This window comes from Acanthaster planci, linkage group LG02 (assembly GCF_054643075.1).
Source record: "Acanthaster planci isolate LZ-2023a linkage group LG02, COTS_SCS, whole genome shotgun sequence".
Taxonomy (NCBI): Eukaryota; Metazoa; Echinodermata; class Asteroidea; order Valvatida; family Acanthasteridae; genus Acanthaster; species Acanthaster planci.
The window spans coordinates 15,829,223-15,849,281 of record NC_141778.1 but is presented as its reverse complement, the minus strand read 5'-3'; the positions used below and the strand labels follow the sequence as shown (position 1 = coordinate 15,849,281).

Below are 20,059 nucleotides of genomic sequence, written 5' to 3'. Positions count from 1 at the left end.
CCCCGGCGAAAAAAATGTACCCCCAGCAAAATGTGGTGGATCCGCCCCCGCTGCTGGTTAGTAAAGTATCTTTTTGATTATGGGAAAGAAACTCATACACGTGGATTGTTCTCACAGCAGTTGTTAAGGCGACATCACAGTAAATAAAACACCCTGAGTTATTCACAATGAGCATAGGCCTACGTACTCATGCCGTAAATCAGCATCACGCGATGGCCTGACTGCAGCGGCATTCCCGTGCCCACGCGTGGAACCACTTTCAGCTGCGCAACCATGAGCTTAACCCATGAACTAAAAATAAATGACTGTATATAAACACAATCCGTAATACCCGTGGTAATTGGACGAGAAATGTTTGTTCGAGGAGGCAAGGAATTTCTCTTGAGTAGGCCTATATGTTGCAAAATAATTTAAAGTAAATGTCGTAATTATGCAGCACTGGCAAATCTCTGTTACCGTAATGTACGTAATTAATTATTATGTACATGACTGGCTGTCAAATCAATGAATTCAATCAGTGATACAATGGCAAATGTCACGCTAAATTACAGCTAATAAATAGCCTACATTTTTTTGTGTATACTCCCTCACAGTCTATAATACATACAGCGTGTACCTCGATTGTATCCAGGCAATTTCTGCAGGTGATTTCCATCAGACCAGTGCAATTTGCCAACTCGGATTATTGTCAGTGGGAACTCTGATTGCGCTCATTTGATTCAATTTCCCCGAGCAACAAGCGATATCGCTTTGGCCTGGGTGGGACCTCACGTCGGGCCCCATGTATACTAATATTTGTCGTCTGACAACAGGAAAGCGCGATCCTGCTGCGCTTGCAGCAACCACACAGATCCATGCTAGACCCGGGCTGACGTTGAAATTTGTGAAATTGTGATTTGTATGCCATAAATAACAGCAGTTGTAAAAACATAATCCCTGAAGCGAGAGAAAAATCATAAACTTGACGAAGAAAAAGCAAGCATCACATAAATTTCATACATTACTACATAGATACATGTACTTACAAAATAAATAAATACACTCAGTATCATAAAATGAGATGTCATAGAAACGCGACTTAGGCTAATATCGGGACTTACTGAAGAAACCAACACAGAGGATTAAGTAGTTGTGTTAAACTTCATCAACCAATACAGAAAAAGCGTTGGGATACTTACGAATGTGCTAGCAGTACAATGTGACATTTATTTAACAAAATGCTAAAAATCCAGAAAGCTGCTCGAAGCGCAGCTACAAAACCAGGTTCACTGTACATGTGCATGTGCATGAACACATATACACAGTACACGTTCATACACAGTTTTCACTTAATCTTGCTGTTTTTTTCTACCACAACTGAAGTACTGTTAATTTGAAAACCGAACTTGACCTCAAGCGAACTGCCAGCCTTGTCACACAGCACAAACTGAACAATAAATCCACCAAATCGCATTATCTGTGAACCAGGGATTTCGTTGTGTTTTTCTGTACCAATGGATATAATACCCCTCTTTTTTTAATGGATACCCTTGAGGCGAGGGGAAAATGCCAGGTCAACGGTTTATTACGGCGAGACCTTTTATGGGATTTATAGCAGGGGTGTGCTGTTTGGTATGAAGCTCCGGCATAAGTTGGGCACACTGCATGGAATTCATCAGCAAAAACAGTCCACTTTGCTTGCATGTACTGCATGTTGGAATTTCATTCGTTTCACATTGTCGTGCTACTTTCACCAGTCGATCCAGTTGCGTGTAAACATCAGTGGTATATCGTGCCAGTGTCACCGTTAAATTAGAATGGCGACAGTGCTTTAGATGCATTTTTCTCATCGGATTAATCACAGAATAATCGAAAATATTCCTTGGTAATGTTGTGTGACTCCGGTGTTAGTCCTGGGATTTAGTAACTTCACGTAGTCCTCCAAATAACCAATATTTCGCAGGTTTGGTTTGAAAAAAGGGGGAAAACCTGTACCTCATCGTGCAAGAAGTAATTCTTGCCCACAGTACAAATCCAACGTGGCATTCACACTAATCACAGATTTGAATCTGATCAAGCATGAATTTGATAACCATCGTCCTTGAGATGACTTTCTCGTCATCAGTTCACAACCTCTGCAGCCAAGACCTGCTGGAAACATAATTGAGTTTTAAGTGACACCTCATTGCAGTCACGCGTGACGCTGAAAATGTTCCCCAAGGAATTCTCCGCCACTCCGGATGCCGTGCATAGTTCCCCCTACTCCGTATTATCCGGGTGCATTAAACCGGGACCACAGCACACTAGACGCTTGGAAGGTGTTAACCTTCCAATTAAACCCCGTTCACTTCTCAAATTGGGCAATAAAGTCCTCACACGCCCTCAGGTGATATTGATTTATTTGAGGTGAAAACCTGGGAGAATGGTTTGTCTGGGCCCACTTAATCCCGTCCTACAGCGACTAAAGGTGTGATGTGGTTTGGTACTGAGAACATGTGTCGATGAATTCGCCTGTACTGTGGTGGCCATGAACAAGACCATGCAGCCAAGCATACAGCGAAGAAGAGAGAGCCAAGAAAAAAAATCGAAGTTGAACCATGAGAAAATATCGAAGGGTCACACAAATTCAATTGTAAAATGTAAGTGTTTAACCTCAGCGTCATGGCGCATCAAGCAGTATGTATTTGATGTGAATCTAATATTGCATACAGAAAGCGATTGACACAATGAAACTGACGGTAAGAGAACGATACACGTAGTGTAAGAATTTAGCTGTCAGATTTCTCTCTGGAAGAAGTTCTATTAACAGAGCTGAAGCCGAGAAAATGACGCGCGATTTCAGAACATGCTTGCAAAGCCACGGGAGGCCAACTTGCCAACTTCGTAGTGGTTAAAAGACCTTGCTCTCATGTCAGCAGTTCAAACACATAGCTTGGCCACTGAATCACTGTATCTAAACAATGTCGTAGCATAGAGAGGGACAAGAAGATCTGTGGATTCCTGGGTGGGCCTCTCCCGAAGCCAGATGTTCACCTGTGTGATCGAACACCGTCGGGGTATCTGGACTGCTGCGACATCAAAATACGACATCAGAAAAACGGCCACCCATTGGCAAAAATGCGTATGTACATGTACAACGTGCAATAATGGGGACAAATATCATCGTTTGCTCGCGGAATCGACCTATTTGTCAAGAGGCGGGGACTAGACTCCATATTTCAATCGTGCTAATGTAAATATACAGACAAGGAGCAGATTTTTATAAGAGCGGGAGTCGCTGGAGAGGGTAAATATTTAGAATTTGATGTGGGTTTCTGTGCGTTTTCTTTTACCACTGTGGCAAACAATGTGCATGTAAATATACACCTCTATAAATTGGAGGGAATGCAATCAGCTCTATTGCAAGGGATGTTGTTATAAGGAGTTTATTGGACTTAAGTCATGATTTTACGGCTCTAAAATACAGTCGCAGAGGAATAGGGTAGGATTTGCTGTTAATCTAAAGGTATGCTTATGATTCACAACTACAATTACATTAAAGTCCAAACGTAAACTTTACCTATGCTATAAGAAAAATTTCGGCATGGCCCAATGGACCCATATTTGATGTACAGTATTAGGCTTATGCACTGTTCGTAAACGTTCTGTTTCATAAACATCATTAAAAAAACGCCTTCAAATTCACTTCTGTTTTAATTTCACTTTCTCTTTAATTTGATTCAATTACAATACAATGAATTTACGTCACATGCTGGACGTTAATTTCCTCATCACGCCACGGGAAACGATTAAAGACTTCATGATCACAGTACAGTTTCGAAGAAACGGAAGCGACTGACGGTTTGAAACGACACGAATCGGGTTTATTTTCTCATGCTCGCAGGCCAAGGGCAGTTAGGCGCCCACGCAAGACCACGTTCATTCATGAACAAAGCCCTTGCTACCAGAAAACTTGCACGCTTCACAAATCCCCTAGCTGGGCAACCGTCGAAGAGCCCAGAATGATTATGATATTTGAACTCTATGCGTGTGATGTTTATACAGAAGGAACCTTAATTTTCGTTGTCGCATTGAAGTTGTTGCATGCCATTGCGTGCGAAGGGGCTGCCACTGTATCGTCAGTGCAGAGACCCCGGGCCGTGCTTGGATAAAGCCCCGATGAGGCCACAGGTGTTTGATACCACTCCTAAAGAGCCTCAAATGACAACTTATTAGTTGTCTTCGAGCACGCGCGCTTGATGTTCTCATCAAGCGTAGTCGAAATCGTCATGAATCCTATCGACCGTTATCGACCAGTTAAACACTTCGTAGCACCGATCAATGGTTGCATTATAACTCAGCAAATCCGCTGGTGTTGCAGAGTTTTGTTTATGGAAATTGTGGATGGATCTTATACTACTCTTCTAAACAGACGCTGCTGTTGACTTTGCTAGCACACTGTGAACTTCAGTATATATAGTAGCCATCTTATAGGGCAATTCTTTTGCTCCACAGGGAAACCTCCTTTGTGCATACCCAATAAAACAAAGGCTCTGTTCTGCAAGATGGCAGCCATGCAAACCCTCTATTCATTGATAGCATCATCGGGATCGTGTTATATGACACATACACGGTTTTCAAAGGAATCATTGTAGCGCAATATATTCAGTGGATGCTGTATGATTGCATAAGATTTTCTCACGTATTCCATACTGCAAGCATATGTTAAATTTGTATTGCGTTCTGTTCGCTTATAAACCTAGCACTACTTTACAATTGATCTGATCAGCTGAGTGAGAACTGAAAAAAAGAAGACCAAATTACTTGTGGCCATGTTCGCTTGATTGGTTATGGTTCTTACTGTCAATTCATTACTGCCAGTTTTGACATTTGCGATAGTGAAGACGGTAAAGTTGAGAAAGCAAGTGATCGCTCTTTGTGAAGGACATCATGTTCAGTAATTGTCAAGGGTTTGGCTTACCAGTGGGCGAGGATACAGCCGATTGAATCAAAGTCGTCCACTTCGCTTGCGGGACCCGATCTCCCAGCACCGGCAGGGGCTGCTGGAGACATCCAGCGGGGCACACCGAACATGACTCGGTCAAGCTTGCTGTGGAATCTCGGTCCCAGGGCATCGTCTCTCGCGCACGAAGTCGACGCTAGATGGCCGTTGTTCTCTGCCCAGGGCAGGTTTTACACGCCTCGCATCACAACACAGAGCCTAGGACAAGAATGTGAAGAGGCTCTGTCTGGTTTGCAAGGCCGAAGGAGGGCTTGCAAAGTCTTGGATATTTCCACCAATGGCAATACGTCCGTTATAAACAGAAGCCCGTCACAATCTTCATAATTTCTGCCGATAGGTGTTCCTGATAATTGCAATAGATAATCGCACGGCACTAATCCAGCTCTTTCAGCACGCTCCTATACGGTCACTTCCACCACTTGGCCTCACTTGAGATGATTTGCCACTGCTTTTTCCCGTATTTTAATCTCAAGAAAATCGTGAGACACGCGCCCACAATCAATCAAAATTCAATTGTGCGTGATTCGGGCGAAGAGTGTCTTTGCCGGCCTGACGATGAGATTGGTGAGTGTGTGTGCCTTCTGCCCCGTGTTGCGTAGCTCGCTCACCGTATGGGGAACCGGCGTGTGGATAATGTCATAACATAAATGGTGACGTCAGGTGCACGCACGCATGCAGGCAGCTCTTCTCTGAGCGCCACAACAGTGTTATTGCGCTCCGGTAATGTGCACTTGTTGTCGTGATGAATCTCCCGTATAATAATCACGACAAGTCGTTAAAATCCATTCACTCCACGAACAGGATAGAGATGTTCATTTTGTGCTCTACACCGCACTGAGCCTGGACAGGATAAAAACACATGTAGATCAGTCTTTAGGTATCATCAGTTGGTGCCGGTAGCAGCGATTTCTATCTTGTCAGTTGGGTGCATGCAGTATACAGAAATATGTGCAATATGCCTTACCCTGACGCGTCGCATTGAATTCAGAATGTGTCATTATTCTCGGCCCAATGATTTATGGGCTTTGCACGTATTCACCAAACTGTCATGGGGAAAAATACAAGAAAGGCTTCCGCCGTGTCTTTCTGTCGACGTCAAAGGTCGATGAACATAAAGGCTGCAGTCTAGCTCAACTCACCGCTTCATAATTACGATTTTCTCTCTTTTTTACCCGACTAATTTGAGTGGGCCGTAAAATCCCTTCCTCTTCAAAGCTCCCCGACAGCGACAAGTTGTTCTACATGTACGTGCAGCGCACAATAATTGCGGTAGGATCTGATGGCTGTTTGTTAAAATCTAGGATGTTTGAGGCCTCCTGACCCACTTAATTGTCGATATCTAACCCGCTCACAAAGTACCCTGGGCAGTAGAACTGTTGTTGCCTGCACGAAACCCCTTTACGGAGAAGACTTCTGTTGGTGATTTGCGCGAGCCGATAGAATTTGCAACAGTCAGGAAGCACGTGTCCAGTGTCACGGTCAAAGTTTCCTTGCCCGTCGGCAGGGGCAGCCAGCGACACTCGTGTGAATTCGGGGCGGTCTTGACTCGGTCAATCGGTTGAGTGCGCCACACAGGACGGAGTGACTTCAGTAAGTAAACCACCCAACACAGAGAAAGGAGCAAAACATATGACTTCACATCCCATCAAGCCGTCGGTGGCAAATGTTAAGTTTCTCACACCGTTATAGACAGAGTTTATATACCGGACTTTATCACATTTTGATTCCTCTCTCCTCGACCAGAGTGCGTTTGTTTAAACACATTGACGCCGGCTATTCTCATGATCTCCCGTGGTGCGTATGTTTACCTTGGCACCAACAAAAGAGTAAAATGGAAAAATAACAGTGTTCAAACTACAGTTCTGTGAGTGTGAAAAGGCCAAGTTTAACAACCGTGCGCCATACAAACCTCTAGGCCAAAAGCAACTCTTTTTGTCCCGGGAGCTTTACACAGACCACGCGCTTATGTTGAAAGCAGCCCTTTCAATAGGCCACCAAACCGTACAAGCTTTGCGTCCCCCGGCGTCAGAGACTCAACCGGAAGCCGAACCCCTGATCGTTCTCACACGCAGGGGGGTCTGGCATTTTCTCTCCCTCAGTGGAACTTCAAAAACTCCTCTTCCTATAACGGTGGTTGGGGAAAAACTGCGTTGTGACAAGCCCTCATTGGAATCGCTTATCGGATTACAAACCGCTAAGTGCACGCACGCAGATGAAAAGCCGACACATCGTAATCCTTTCTGTACCCACTGCTCACTTGATGATGGAGATTAAAGGATTAAGGTGGAAACAATATCAAGTTTCCCTTGAAGAGGATAATCCACTCTGATCTATATGACAACTCCTGTGAGATGTCGTCACACTTGGTGTGCGTCATTGTGCTAGGAATCGATACAGGGGGCAAGAAAGGCACCTGTACGCCACTCACACACTTTTGTGTCCGAGTATCTTGTGCAGCGTCAAATATTCTCTATACATTATAGTTTCTTCATCGTATGAAGCCTGATTACACTAGGAGAGAAGTTAAAACTTACCATTTATAGCACAGAAATGTGGTGTTAAAAGCAACCAGATTTTCCTACTCTTAGAAGGGCTGTTAACATCTTCTTTGACTTTATTTGACCCCATTTCTGTTGTTCAAACAGAAACACAAAAAGATATTCAAAATAATTACACAACCTGGCAGGACAATGGTACATTATATATCGCCGCGGAGAAGATTTTACAAATTTCTCACCACGAGAGGGCGTCAAGTATAGTTTGGCAAACTGAGGCTGCAGACTTTTTTGTACAATCGATTCTTACTCATTGTGATTGTAGTGATAGTAAAGTTACGTCAGGAAAGCATCGTTTTAACATAGCATAGCTTCTCGCTAGTTTTATATTTGGCCTAGCGTAGACACGAAGGATAGGTAACTGTTCGGAATGGGTTTTAACCGAGGTAACCTACTCATCTTGAACTGATGGCCACGAAGATGCAACCTTTTTCATACACAGCACTTTCCTTGCAACTCCTCCCAACAGAATAATTTAAACTCATTGCTGATTGCAGGTACAGCCTATTTCCAGTTATAGTGCAGTACAAATTACAAGCTTCTATACATTCTCCTGTTCGTAATATTTCAAAGTAATCTGTCTTTGGTGTCAAATAAAATAAATTTTTACACAGCTCACTGAAATGTTGGTCATACACTTCCCCTGCTGTGTTGAATTTCAACTCGGACTGTTTCTTCAGTGAACATAATTTGAAAAAAAACCCATCGATTTTGACATCAAATGATTTGATAAGGTTACTTACTTACACTTTTATTCCTTTGGTTGAAGTTTAAAGTCTAAGTGCTTCTCCAGAGATCTATACCCATCTTCTCTGTCCAGGTTGAAAAACTTGCGACAAAACTCAAAGAGTTAAAACTCTGGAAAACCTCATGGCAGATTTACACACTCTTACTTTGTCTGGCAAGACTATTACTTCCTTTATACGAATAAAATGAATCGATACTCAAATAACTTCCCAGAGTGGGTTCCAGTATATCTGTATCTTCAATATGAAAATCACAAATCTTTACACATTATGGTTAATAGAGCCCACCCCGTGAGTGGTGGAAGCAGGCTAGAATGACCACACCATGCCCCTTATACCTGGTATCTTTGACATTTCAACCAAATTAACCCCCATTCTTCACTCTAAACACTCAAAGATGATGCTTGAGAGTAAGGTACAGACAAATGCTTCCTGCTATACTTCGTATCACAGGAAAATAATGGTCTGTTCTATACACAACACTTTCCTTGCTACTCCTTCCAACAAAAACAATTTGAACAAACCTATTGCTAATTGCAAGTAGCCTGTCGCCTGGCTGTAGACTTCCAAAGAAAGGATGTCTGATTGGGTGTTAAATTTTATTTTCGTGACTTTTACATAACTTTCCGTAACTTATCGATTCTTTTGAATATTACAGACCTACTACAACTGCATTCTGTCGATTTATCGCTAAGATAGTCTGTTACTACACTGTCTCGTAGTAACGCTTGTAATGTAGTTATACGATCCTATAATAATCTGGAAAAAATTCAAACTTCTTACAAGTTTTGATTGACTGTCTTGTTACCTTCAGTTTGTTTTTGAGTGAATCAACAGTACAGGGTGTCCCAGAAAAAAACAAACCCTGAGGAAAGGGGTTAATATGCCCAAACCATGAGATATGATTATAATGTATGTGGATCTCCGAAAACAAGAAGCAGTATTCTTTCTAATGATACCTTGATGGTATCACCTCCTGTCATGCATGACTGAACACCATTGTCTTGAAAATGGGGCATCCAAACTCAGTTGTAACACTTTGGATAAACCAGTGAATGAGATTGTCCTCTGTCATGTTTGTCCTGGTCATGTTGCTGTGGGTGTTAACTTCTCCGTTCATCCCAAATGCTGCCTTATCCCCGATTGTCAACCATTCAAGAAACCTTCCATTGGCCTGACAGCGTTCCAGGAGCCATTGAGCAAACCCCCGTCTCCTCCTGAGGTCTCCACGCAAACGTTGGTGGCGGATGTGCATTCGGTGTGGATGGAACTGCAGGTCTAAATGCGTTATGCGGCTAAACGAATAATGGGACAGTCCAAGTCCATTCCTCCTGCAGCTGGTTCCCCTTAGCTGTTCGACAAGTTGCTGTCGAACGGCAGCAATGTTTTCAGGAGTTCGCACTGTGCGTCTCCTTCCCGAATGATCCTTATTCAAATTAAGGCTTGTCCCATGTTCTCGGTATTTGCGCACATTTTCCCAGATGGTCGATTTTGCCGGTGGATCTCTATCAGGGAAGGCTTCCCTAAATGCAGCTTGGGTGGCTTGAAAGCTCTTGTTTTCAAGAAATTTCGTCACGACAAACACTCTTTGCTCTTTGGTAAGTACAATATGTTGCAGACTTGCAGTCCTGCTTCGAACACTTTTTAACACTGCACTAGCCTACCTCGGGGCAAGTCAACGCAATTGAACCAGATTATTGCATAACTTGAAAGTGACAAAAGGCAATCTTCCCTCATTAAGATAACCTTTTGTTGTCACTTTCAACCAGCTCAATTTTGCACATTCAATCTACCTTTCAAATCTACCTGTTGCTCCATTGTGAATTACGACATTGCTTCCTTGTCAGTATTGGTCTGTTCTGCTTTTTGATACGTGAATTGACACATAATTATCATGGAAAGTTACATCTCTACATTTGATTGCGCCAACTTGGTTAGATCTTTAGAATCCAGTGAAACATAGTAATAAAAAGATACCTAAATCTCTCAGTACCAGTACGTCTTGGGATGATGAATATTTCTCACACAATGAAATCAGTTATCTTATAGTAACTATGTCTGTTTTCTGAACTGGAACACTATACTCTGCCTCTTAGCTGATTCAAATAAACTATGAACATAGTGATTGTTAGTCAGGTCTCCCAATCCTCTAATTTCAAGAGCCAAGTTAATCCTTACATAGCTGACTGAATTGCTCCTACAGAATTTCCAGAGTCTATGATTAATATGTGTGATGTACAACGCGACGTGCACTGGTTCTGCTGGTAGTGCCTGGCCGCCCTGGCCTCGGCTGTGATGAACGCTTTCCGTCTGAAAGCCCCGAAGTGCTTTGCATACCATACCGTATGCGTTTTCTGACACATTTTATCTACTCTTTTACACCTGAGTCGTGGGAGAAGAACCCACCAGTTTATCAAGGTTGCATGAACGCACCTGTACCTATAATGTACCGGGGCACCACCATCTGAAACTCAATTTTTCGCAATGGCTATATTCTCACGAATGACTGCCAAACCTGTCACACGCATGAGGACCCAAAACTCTGTCCAAATGGGCAAATACCTCCTGTGTGATCTTCCAGTCATCACTGTCTTTGCGTTGACTCAATTGCCAGCTTTTTCATTTCGTTCCCTGGAGATCCATACCGGTTATATTTGCACATTTCTAGCGTCACACGTGGAGCTAATTGCTACAGCTGGGCTGCAATTCCTGCTATTTGCTCCCCTCCAGGATGATCTTCAAATTTCTTGTTACCTGTGTACCTCTTCACACAGTACCCTTCCAGGCTATCTCCTAAAGAAGGTAATGTCCTTTACACTGCTTCAAGTTCTCTCTAAGTGGAACTCTTGGACTTCTCTGGATCAGTCCAGCTACCCAGTGCTCCACTACCTTCATTCTCTACTACATCACCTGCATTTGATGAGTCTGATATACAATGAGTAACTAAATTTGTATGCCATTAAATAACCTAATTTGACTTTTCCAGAAGCTCAGCTCCTCTTGGGGCCTCACTGTGTACAAGAACTAGCTCTGTTGTTAATGTACCCGAACAACTCTCTTGTTCTTAGGTAAACTACTTTTTCAACTGTAACCTGAGTGGACATATTCTGATCTGTGACTCCGTCTACACATCTCTAACTGGTATCACATTACTTCTTTTCAGCTTTTCCTGCAATCTGTCGATCGACTCAGTAATCTTTGTATTCTTCTTTGGGCAACGTAAACTTTTCCTACCTACGTGTGTCCCAATCTAACCCCAACTTAGTCAATTTAGTGTGCGGTTTCCAGCTGCTGCATTTTTCTCAGCCAGTAGGAAACCTATATAGTCTTTTAGATCTCTTTGAACGGTCGAAGTTAGGTTCTGAGCTGCCCTTGGATCGCTAGCTCCTTCCAACCATCATCTATAGGAACACGAGTACATTGTGGCCTCTTGATCTCCTGTGATTAATAACTCTAGTGACCTGAGTAAAAACATAGGTCACTGTTGAAATTCCAAATGGGAGAACGTTGAAAACAAACTACTCTTTGCCTTTTACACGATGCCAACCAATCCCTAAATATTTTCTATGTTCTATCAGATAATTTCCCATCTTGAACGTATATCTGTGACTGCATCTTCATAATTAAACTTGTATTCAAACAGATGAGCATTCACGTGTCGACAATTTAGTAATAATATGCTTTTATCATTGTATTCTGACACCGTCAAGGATTCACTAATTAGGGCTTTGAATTCACTTTTGATATACAGCCTTTTGTCAGTAGCTTCTGTATCTCCTCTGGATAGTGTAATACTGATCTGTTGTTTTTAAGTTTGACCGTATCTGGTGCGGCATGTAGTAGTAAGTAATTTGTATCTGTTTTTTTACAATATTCAGAATGACCTGAATAGAACTAAGTTGCCTGTTTCCATGTATTTAAAGCTATTTTTAATCTTAGTTTCGATGTAGGAACTGTCCTTGTATCATCTTTGCTTGTACTCCTTTCATCAAAATTAGATGGATCAATTTGATTTAATATACCTCGCATTTAGCCACATCAATTATCCCTTCATTCATGCAGATATCGTAAGTGATTTTACCTATCTTATTTTCTGGATCTGTGAACTTGTCCCGTACTTCCGCAATCTGCACGCCAATGTCCCGGCTTCCCGGAGAGGAAAAGTTTCTTCGGAAGGCTGGTTGAGCTAGATGGCAGGACTCCTCTGAGGGATAAATATCCTTTTCCACGCTGAAAGGGCGTGGTCTTCTGTAGCCAGACAATCTCCTCGTCTTCTGGGCTCTGGACTCAGTGGCGTAGCTAGGATTTTACTAGTGGGCAGGGCACAAGAATGGCACCAGCACCTCATGGGGGGCACCAGCATCTTATGGGAGGGCACCAGCTTTCAGTGGTGTGGTTTATTTGGTGCAAGCTTTTTTAGCCTTGTTCAATATCCATTCATCCGTTGTTTTTTAGTGGGGGGGGCACCTGGGGCACTGGGAATTTGTGGGGGGCACGTGACCCCCAGGCCCCCCTTCGGCTACGCCACTGTGGGACTGGACTCCACTCTCCATATCTTTTTTCCATCTTTTGAATCATCTGCGATGGAGTTGGCTTGATACTCAACCACCGTTCTCAAACCTAGTTCAGAAGTGTCTGCATTCTTACTTAATTCTTGTCTATTCTTTATGAGCGCAATACCTTCTTTAATCTGTTCCTGTGTCTATGTGGTGACCTGTCGAATTCTCGGATCTTCATTTAGCAATAAAGCCTCTGCTTCTTTCAGTGTCTGTTGAACTCTTGCATTGGCCTGGTATTGGCTCACCTCGCGACGTGCTAGGCTAGAATGACCACACCACACCCTTGTGGCCCTAATATACACTGTAAACATACTCGGTGTCTTATTTGACACTTCAGTCAAATTAGCGCCCATTCTGCACTCCAGGCACTCAAGCATAAAAGTTTGAGAATAACGTACAAACCAATATTTCTTGTTATACTTCGTACCGCAGGAAAATCCCGTCTTTGAAAAACGAGAACGTATGCTCCAGAGATCTGTTGCTGGACTCTCGGTGCACGAGAATCTCTCCCTCGTATAGTTGCGGTCTCCTGACGTGTACAGCTTTAATACCTTAAAACAAGTCTGATACTCGCTGCTGTTGTAAATAATCTTAATTTATTGGTAATTTTATCAATAGTTATGACGTCGTGAAATGGAAATTCAAAAGAAGGTATTTTCTACTTGAATAGAATTATATCTATCCGATGATTTCATGCAAGAAAAGGAGAGAATATAGCTCTAGGCTTTTGTTTGTAAATTGAGTTCCTCCAACTTGATCCCCCAATTAGATTTTTTTAAAAATTGGTGATATTTTTATGGACGACGAATGGCTGTTCACTCTCAGCAAACATGATTTGTGACTTCGATTTCCAATTTGTTTTTCTTAACCAGAATCGTTGATTGTGCTAGTACTTAACCTCAACCTTAAAAAGGACTCTTAGTATGAACAGGTCGAAACAAGCACCGGTGGCTGGCTTTAACTTGGGAAAAAAACAGGACGGAGTTTAAGTTGCTAGTATCAGAAAAAGTTGCCTTACTGCTTATTTCATTATCACAAAGAAATATACTTTTAGTGAAAGCACATGGGTGATGTGATTATCTCCAATAAAATTATGGCCCGGCCGGACACAAATGTGATTTAATTTACTCGCTGTCAATTTTCCGCCACCTTGTGTCTTTTGGGGCGTGGATTTTATTGTCAGCGGCGCTCTTTGTTGCTGAAAACCTTGACCGACCCGTCATGTCTGGTGATGATCAAAACTTCTATCGTTGGGCTCTGGAGAACTGAATTCGAAGACTGCGCACGCGCAGTATCCCACGAATGGGAACTCTCTTTGTCTCCAGAGGGTACTCGCAATTACATGCACTTTTTAATCCTTAGGACGCACTGATCTCTGGCCTAAGACGCGGGCTGTTTTTGAAGTACCCCTCAGTGTCGAAGAGAAGCACAATTTGTACCACCTTATTTTGTGAGCAGAGTCAGAGCTATTTATCATTACGATTTATGTTAAGTCTAACACACCATGTAATATTCGCACGATCTACGCAGTTGCGTGGACCGAGTTGGCTGATAATTGTAAGTTTCCGTTAATTTAAAGCTTCATGAGGGTGCATGTCGAAATCACTTTAAAAACAATATTCGGTTTTCTAAACGATTTTCTAAACAATTTTTGTGATCAATTATTTAACAACATATATAATCGATATATCTAATAGATTTTTTTCTGCACAGATGTTTTCTTTTTCGTGTACTCCCTAATTTCGTGAACTAGTACTTTTATTATGATTTTTATGTACGTTCTTCAACAATTCGCAGATAATAGAGGAAGAACACAGAAAATATAACATTTCATCGTCTACTTCGAAATATTCTCATTATTATAGCAAAACACCGTGATACAGTGATTCACAGATACTTGTATATTGTCTATATTGACTAGTTTGGAATTTCAACATCGCCAAGAAGGCTTAATACTTTCCATTTTCCACACTCCAAATCCATTCAGTTTTAGAGGCTTCCTTGTAAAGTTCTTTCACCTTAACGTCAAAATGTCGTTTCCAAGTATTCTCCCATGTCTTTCATTACATGACCTGTCGTTTGGTTTCACCGGGGTCTTAAGAGAACTTCCCGGTACCAGTACATTTGCTTCGGAGCAGTTAAAGGAAGCAAACATGCTGTGGATATTCGGCTGCACTTGTATTATGTTATAATACAAACAAGATCTAAATAGTTTTCACTGGAAAGGAAAAGATGGTACTTTTTCCCATTCTTTTGTACAATCTATGCAGGAGGGTGCTATATGTTGATGTCACGCAAGGTACGCTTTGTCGAAAGAGCATAACAACAGTAAAAAAACCAGTCGTTCAAAATTACCCACCAACGATGGTTTGAAGAAATATTGGCTACTGCTATTGTCCAAACAAGTTGTTTAACACTCTGCGTGTCAACCTATAGCCTTTGCACGTGTTGTTGACCCTCGCAAATTACTGGCCCGTGGATAGGATGCCCCTCCTTCGACACACAAACGCATTCTTTCAAAATCCGGTCGTACACCTCTTTTTTGGCTATTGTGCATTTTGCTTACATCGAGCTGTATGGACTGGGCACAAAGAAAAATATGATTTCTTTTGTCACACCTGGTCAGTCAAGGCCAAAGCCTTGTCAAGCAGGCTTCAGTGTTTAATCATTTATGACGTTTCAATGAACTGGTACACTACGATTTAATATCAGCTGCAGAGGGTTTGTTAGACATGATTTATAAATAACCGCTCACTTCCTGTGGAAGGACTGAATACTTTGTAAGATCGTTTAGTATATGGAGAAAGTAAGGTGTTGCAAGTGGACTCAATGTACCTTAGTCAGATTTGTTGAGTTGTTGAGGCCACTGTTCTCATTGTTTAGTGTCAGAAAAAATGTATTTAAAAAGACTGCAGAATACAAGCTGTTAGTTTGGCTTTGGTCTTTGAAAGAGTGATATTCACTTATCAGGTATTGCACAATTAAAAGACATCGAAAAAAAGCTTTGTAAGGATTTTTTCCGGGGAGCACTATCGATTGTAAACTGGCAAACCATCAACGATGGTATTATGAAGCAAATAGGAAGTTTTCACCATCTTTCCCCTTTTTGCGGGGGTTGGGTGTGTTTTTATTGATTAGTTTTTCACTTTTCAATATTCCTTTTCCTTTGTTATTTTCCGTTTTTAATCCCGGTTAGGGTGGGGGGTTAGATATGGATAGGGAGACCCCTCCTTCGCAACGCCCATGGGTACTTATTTATAATCTGTAAACAAAAGTCCACTTGAATTTCTTCGGGAAAGTGTCTATGTAAGTAGCTGCAATGAATTTTTCGGAGACACAGTTTCTCTTCAATTTTGTATTCTTGTTCAATGTATGAAAACTCTTTAACATTCCCATTTGCTTAAATGTACTGAAAAGTTCACTTTTTAAACAAATAAAATTATCCATAACTTTCCTGGACAACTGTGGGCGCTGTTGCTGTGATGTCATCCAGGGAAGACAGAGTTCAGTGCCAAGTTTTTTCTGTTCAAACTGTGCGCCTAGAATGTACTCACTTAAAACCTTTCTGGTAAAGGTATTGCTTATTGCTCTATACATAAACATAATTGGATCGGCAAAGAAGAGAAAATCGACTCTAGTAAAATCTACATAAAATGCAGGACATTTTGTGTGTACAAATCAATGTAACTTCTTCCTGAGATGGCATCACGTTCATGAATATGAAAATTCATAAGCATAAAACCAAAAGCTGTAATCTACCCTTTGAAAAAGTTAAAAATTGAAAATAAGGTTAACTGAGAGAAAAAGGTACATTCTGAAGGTTGTCTTGAAACAAATTGATTGCAGCTTCTCTTAATAATATGATTAGTACGTTTATTTCACGATTTGTGAATAGCGCCATCTCTTGAAATGATCGATGTTATCATTAGAGGCAGTATGTCGCCCTCACTAGGTTAGTGATTTCAGTATTACAGCAGTGTACCATCACACTAGAATTACTGTAAAAAAAAATAGAAATTCAAGAAATGACTTGAATGTGCAATGTGCTGACTGAGCAGGAAATGGTACACAGAGTAAGGGAAAATGGGGAAGGACTGTTCGTTTCGTGTTCAAGCACACTTTGACAAAATTTACAACTACATGATTGAAACTTTATTTGTTCCGATAGGGCAAAATTAAAACAAAAATAAATTGAACCAGTCCCCACTATGGTTTATAAGGATCGTAGGTAGCTTCTGATGTCAATCATTTGTATTCTGGTCTTTTATCTGAGCTGTGCGACTTATTATTTAATATGCATTAAGACTTGAGGGGCTTGACGTGATAAACTTGAGCCATCATCATAGAAATATTTGATTGATATTTGCGATCGACTCAATAATTTTTGGCAAAGGTTGGCTGGCGTTATTATGGATTATATGGAGAGCTTTAAAATGGGACTGAAACTCATGCAGGTATGCAGGATGAGAAGATTCAGTCGTTTGTAAAAGAGAAAAGTGTCTCATTGGTAATGTTCGTTTGAGCTATCGAGATGCAGAGCGTCTGTTACGCAATCTGTCATCCTGAAATAGAATTTGTTTATTAATATCGACATCTTTTTATATGGCTAGAGTAACTAGATTGATAAGAGTAAAGCTGACTTCTAAAAAAATGCTTTTAAGAAGAGAGAAAAGTGCCCCAAATCGTGATTTTTTTCAAATTTTGGGTTTTTTTAAAGCAAAACCAGCAAGGCTAACTGCTGCCTACAAAGTGGTGTAATTCTTTTTATTTAAAACCAAATCTACTCAAATCAGCTTTGAAGCTTTCACGGGGAAGGTACAGCAAGTTAGTTGTAAAGGTTTGAAGTAGCATTATGCAAGGATATCTCTTTTATGAGTATTTGTAGTTCTGAAAAGAACCGATGGGTTGTCAAAGTTTCGGACGGTATGCCCTGTCCGTCGTCAGGAGACTGCAGAGGTATCAGAGGTGAAGCTGCTTATATTGTATGTGCAGGCGATGAGGTGTGAAGAGGATGCTAACTCAGGATCCAACTAAAAGCACTCGAGCAGAGGTGTGTCATTATGAAGGAGGGGAGCGTGTTGGAAGGTTGCCAAGGGTATAGGAGACCCATCGAATGGGAACATGTTCTTGGTATAGGAGACCCATTGGATTGGGGTGTGAGGATGGGATGCCAGATGTTGCTGGTGTTGCAACCGATGTTTTGCAGTACTGTGTTTGAGGATTTCAGTGGCTTTTCTGATGCGTCGAGGGTACCAACGTTCAATGCTGGGAATGAGTTTGGCTTGGCCCCAGTCAATCTGGTGGTCTTGGGTGTGGGAATGCTTAATGATGGTAGACTTATATCGACTTCTTTCTTCCACGGGCTCTGTGTTCACTGAGTCTGATAGGGAGGTCCCTGCCGGTCTCGCCGATGTACACTTTGAAGCATTGGCAGGGCATCTTATAAACTCCTGGCTAGTGATGTGGGAATACGCCGGTCCTTGTGGGAGGTCAGCAGGTTCTGTGTCTTCATGGATGCTGTATGGTACACTCGAATACCATACTGGTGGAGGATGTGCTGGATGTGATGGGAAGTACTGCCTAAGTAGGGGAAGGTGATAGACCTGTTGACCCTAACTAGTTGGCTTTGGGTGTAGGTGACCATTCGGTCGGGGGTGGATCTTGGGTCGCTTGTATCCATTGCGTTGCAGCGCCGTTGTGATGTGATGGAGATCTTCGGAGAGATATTCCTTGTTGCAGACGTTGTATGCCCTGGGAACAAGGGCCCGGTTGACTGAAGACTTGATCTTGATGACTTGACGGAACGAAGCGCTATGGAGATATCTATTTGTAATCTGTATGAGTGGGTTTCCAGTTGGCTCGGCGAGCAAAGACTGCCATCCTGCTTTCTGGAAACCTAAACATCAATAAATGAGATGCTGCTATCCTTTTCTTGTTCCATGGTGAACTGGATGCTGCTATGAAGCTCATTGATGTGTTCCAGGAAGCGTTGGAGGCTGTCCTGCCCATGCTGCCATATGACAAAGGTGTCGTCCACGTACCTGAGCCAAATCTCGAGTCTGTAGTCTGCTGTGGCGATGGCGTTCTGTTCAAATTCTTCCATGAATCTGTTGGCCCAAACCGGGGATATAGGAGATCCCGTGAAAATTCTGGCCGTTTGCTCATAGAATTTCTCCCGCCAGCTGAAGTTTGATGAGTTGACGCAGGTGGGTAGCAGGTCAGGAAGTTGGTGTGGAGTGAGATCGGTGTGATCCTTAAGGGTTGGGTCTACTTGAAGCCTTCATTGACGATGTTGGAGGTGGGGAGATTAGTGAAAAGGGAGACAACATCAAAGCTGATCATGATGTCGTCCGGCTGAAGAGTGAGACTTTGGATGAAGCTGGCGAACTGGTTCGAGTTCTTGATGTGGTTTTCAGTGTTACCCATCAGTGGGTGCAGGATCTTGTCGAGAAATTTGGCTGTGTTGGACGACGGGGCATGGTGGAATGTCCGCCTTGTGGATCTTGGGTTGATGGAAGAACCTCGGGGATTTGGAGTTGGATGGCTAGAACTGTTTGTACAGGGACTGGGAGCTGTTGCTGGAACGTTGGAGGGATACAAGCTTGTGTCGCAGCTTCCTCTTGATGGATGGTGGGGTCTTTCTGGAGTGCACGGTAGCAGCCAGAGTTGAGAATGTCTGCTACTTTGTGGTCATACTCGGACTTGTCCATGGCCACTGTGGCGTTGCCCTTGTCTGCTTGGAGGTTGTGGATGGACTTGTCGTGGCGTAGTGGCGTGATGACTGACGGGTCTTGTCTTGAGAGGTTGGGCTTGGTTGACGTGTGTTTCTGTTTCTTCGACGGGTGAATGCTGAGGGACTAGGGCAGAGTTCATGCCCAGCGACAGAACTTCCGTTACATCAGTAAAGAGGGCACGTTGAGGGCACGGAGATCCAAGGGGTTAGGGCTGTCGGCGTGGGGATATAGGAGATCCCGTGTCTAGGGGTTGGGGCTGTCGGCGTAGGGATAAAGAAGACCCTATTACTTGAGTCGATGCGATGCTTGAACTGGTCCCGGTGACACGTTTGCAGTCTTGAGAAATTTGTTGACTTGGTGAATTTCCTTGAAGGCGTGGTCGGTAGGAGATGGGGTGAGTTGCTGGATTTTGTTGTAATCAGCAGTGGAGGTGCAGGATTGGAGCTGTTCTTGGGTGGTGGAAATGCGCTGGTCTAAAGATGAA

General features: G+C 42.5%; 1 protein-coding gene and 1 long non-coding RNA gene across 4 annotated transcripts in view; one reads left to right on the top strand and one right to left on the bottom strand.

Moving 5' to 3' along the window:
• The window catches only part of intu (inturned planar cell polarity protein), a 29,342-nt gene extending 22,996 nt beyond the window's left edge, over positions 1-6,346 (bottom strand). The window contains exon 1 of the mRNA XM_022223803.2: positions 4,940-6,346. Within this exon, the coding sequence (XP_022079495.2) occupies positions 4,940-5,052 (113 nt within the window). The 5' untranslated portion in view covers positions 5,053-6,346. The remainder of the gene's footprint in view (positions 1-4,939) is intronic.
• The window catches only part of LOC110973235 (uncharacterized), a 146,985-nt gene that overhangs the window by 8,944 nt on the left and 117,982 nt on the right, over positions 1-20,059 (top strand). The window lies entirely within an intron of this gene.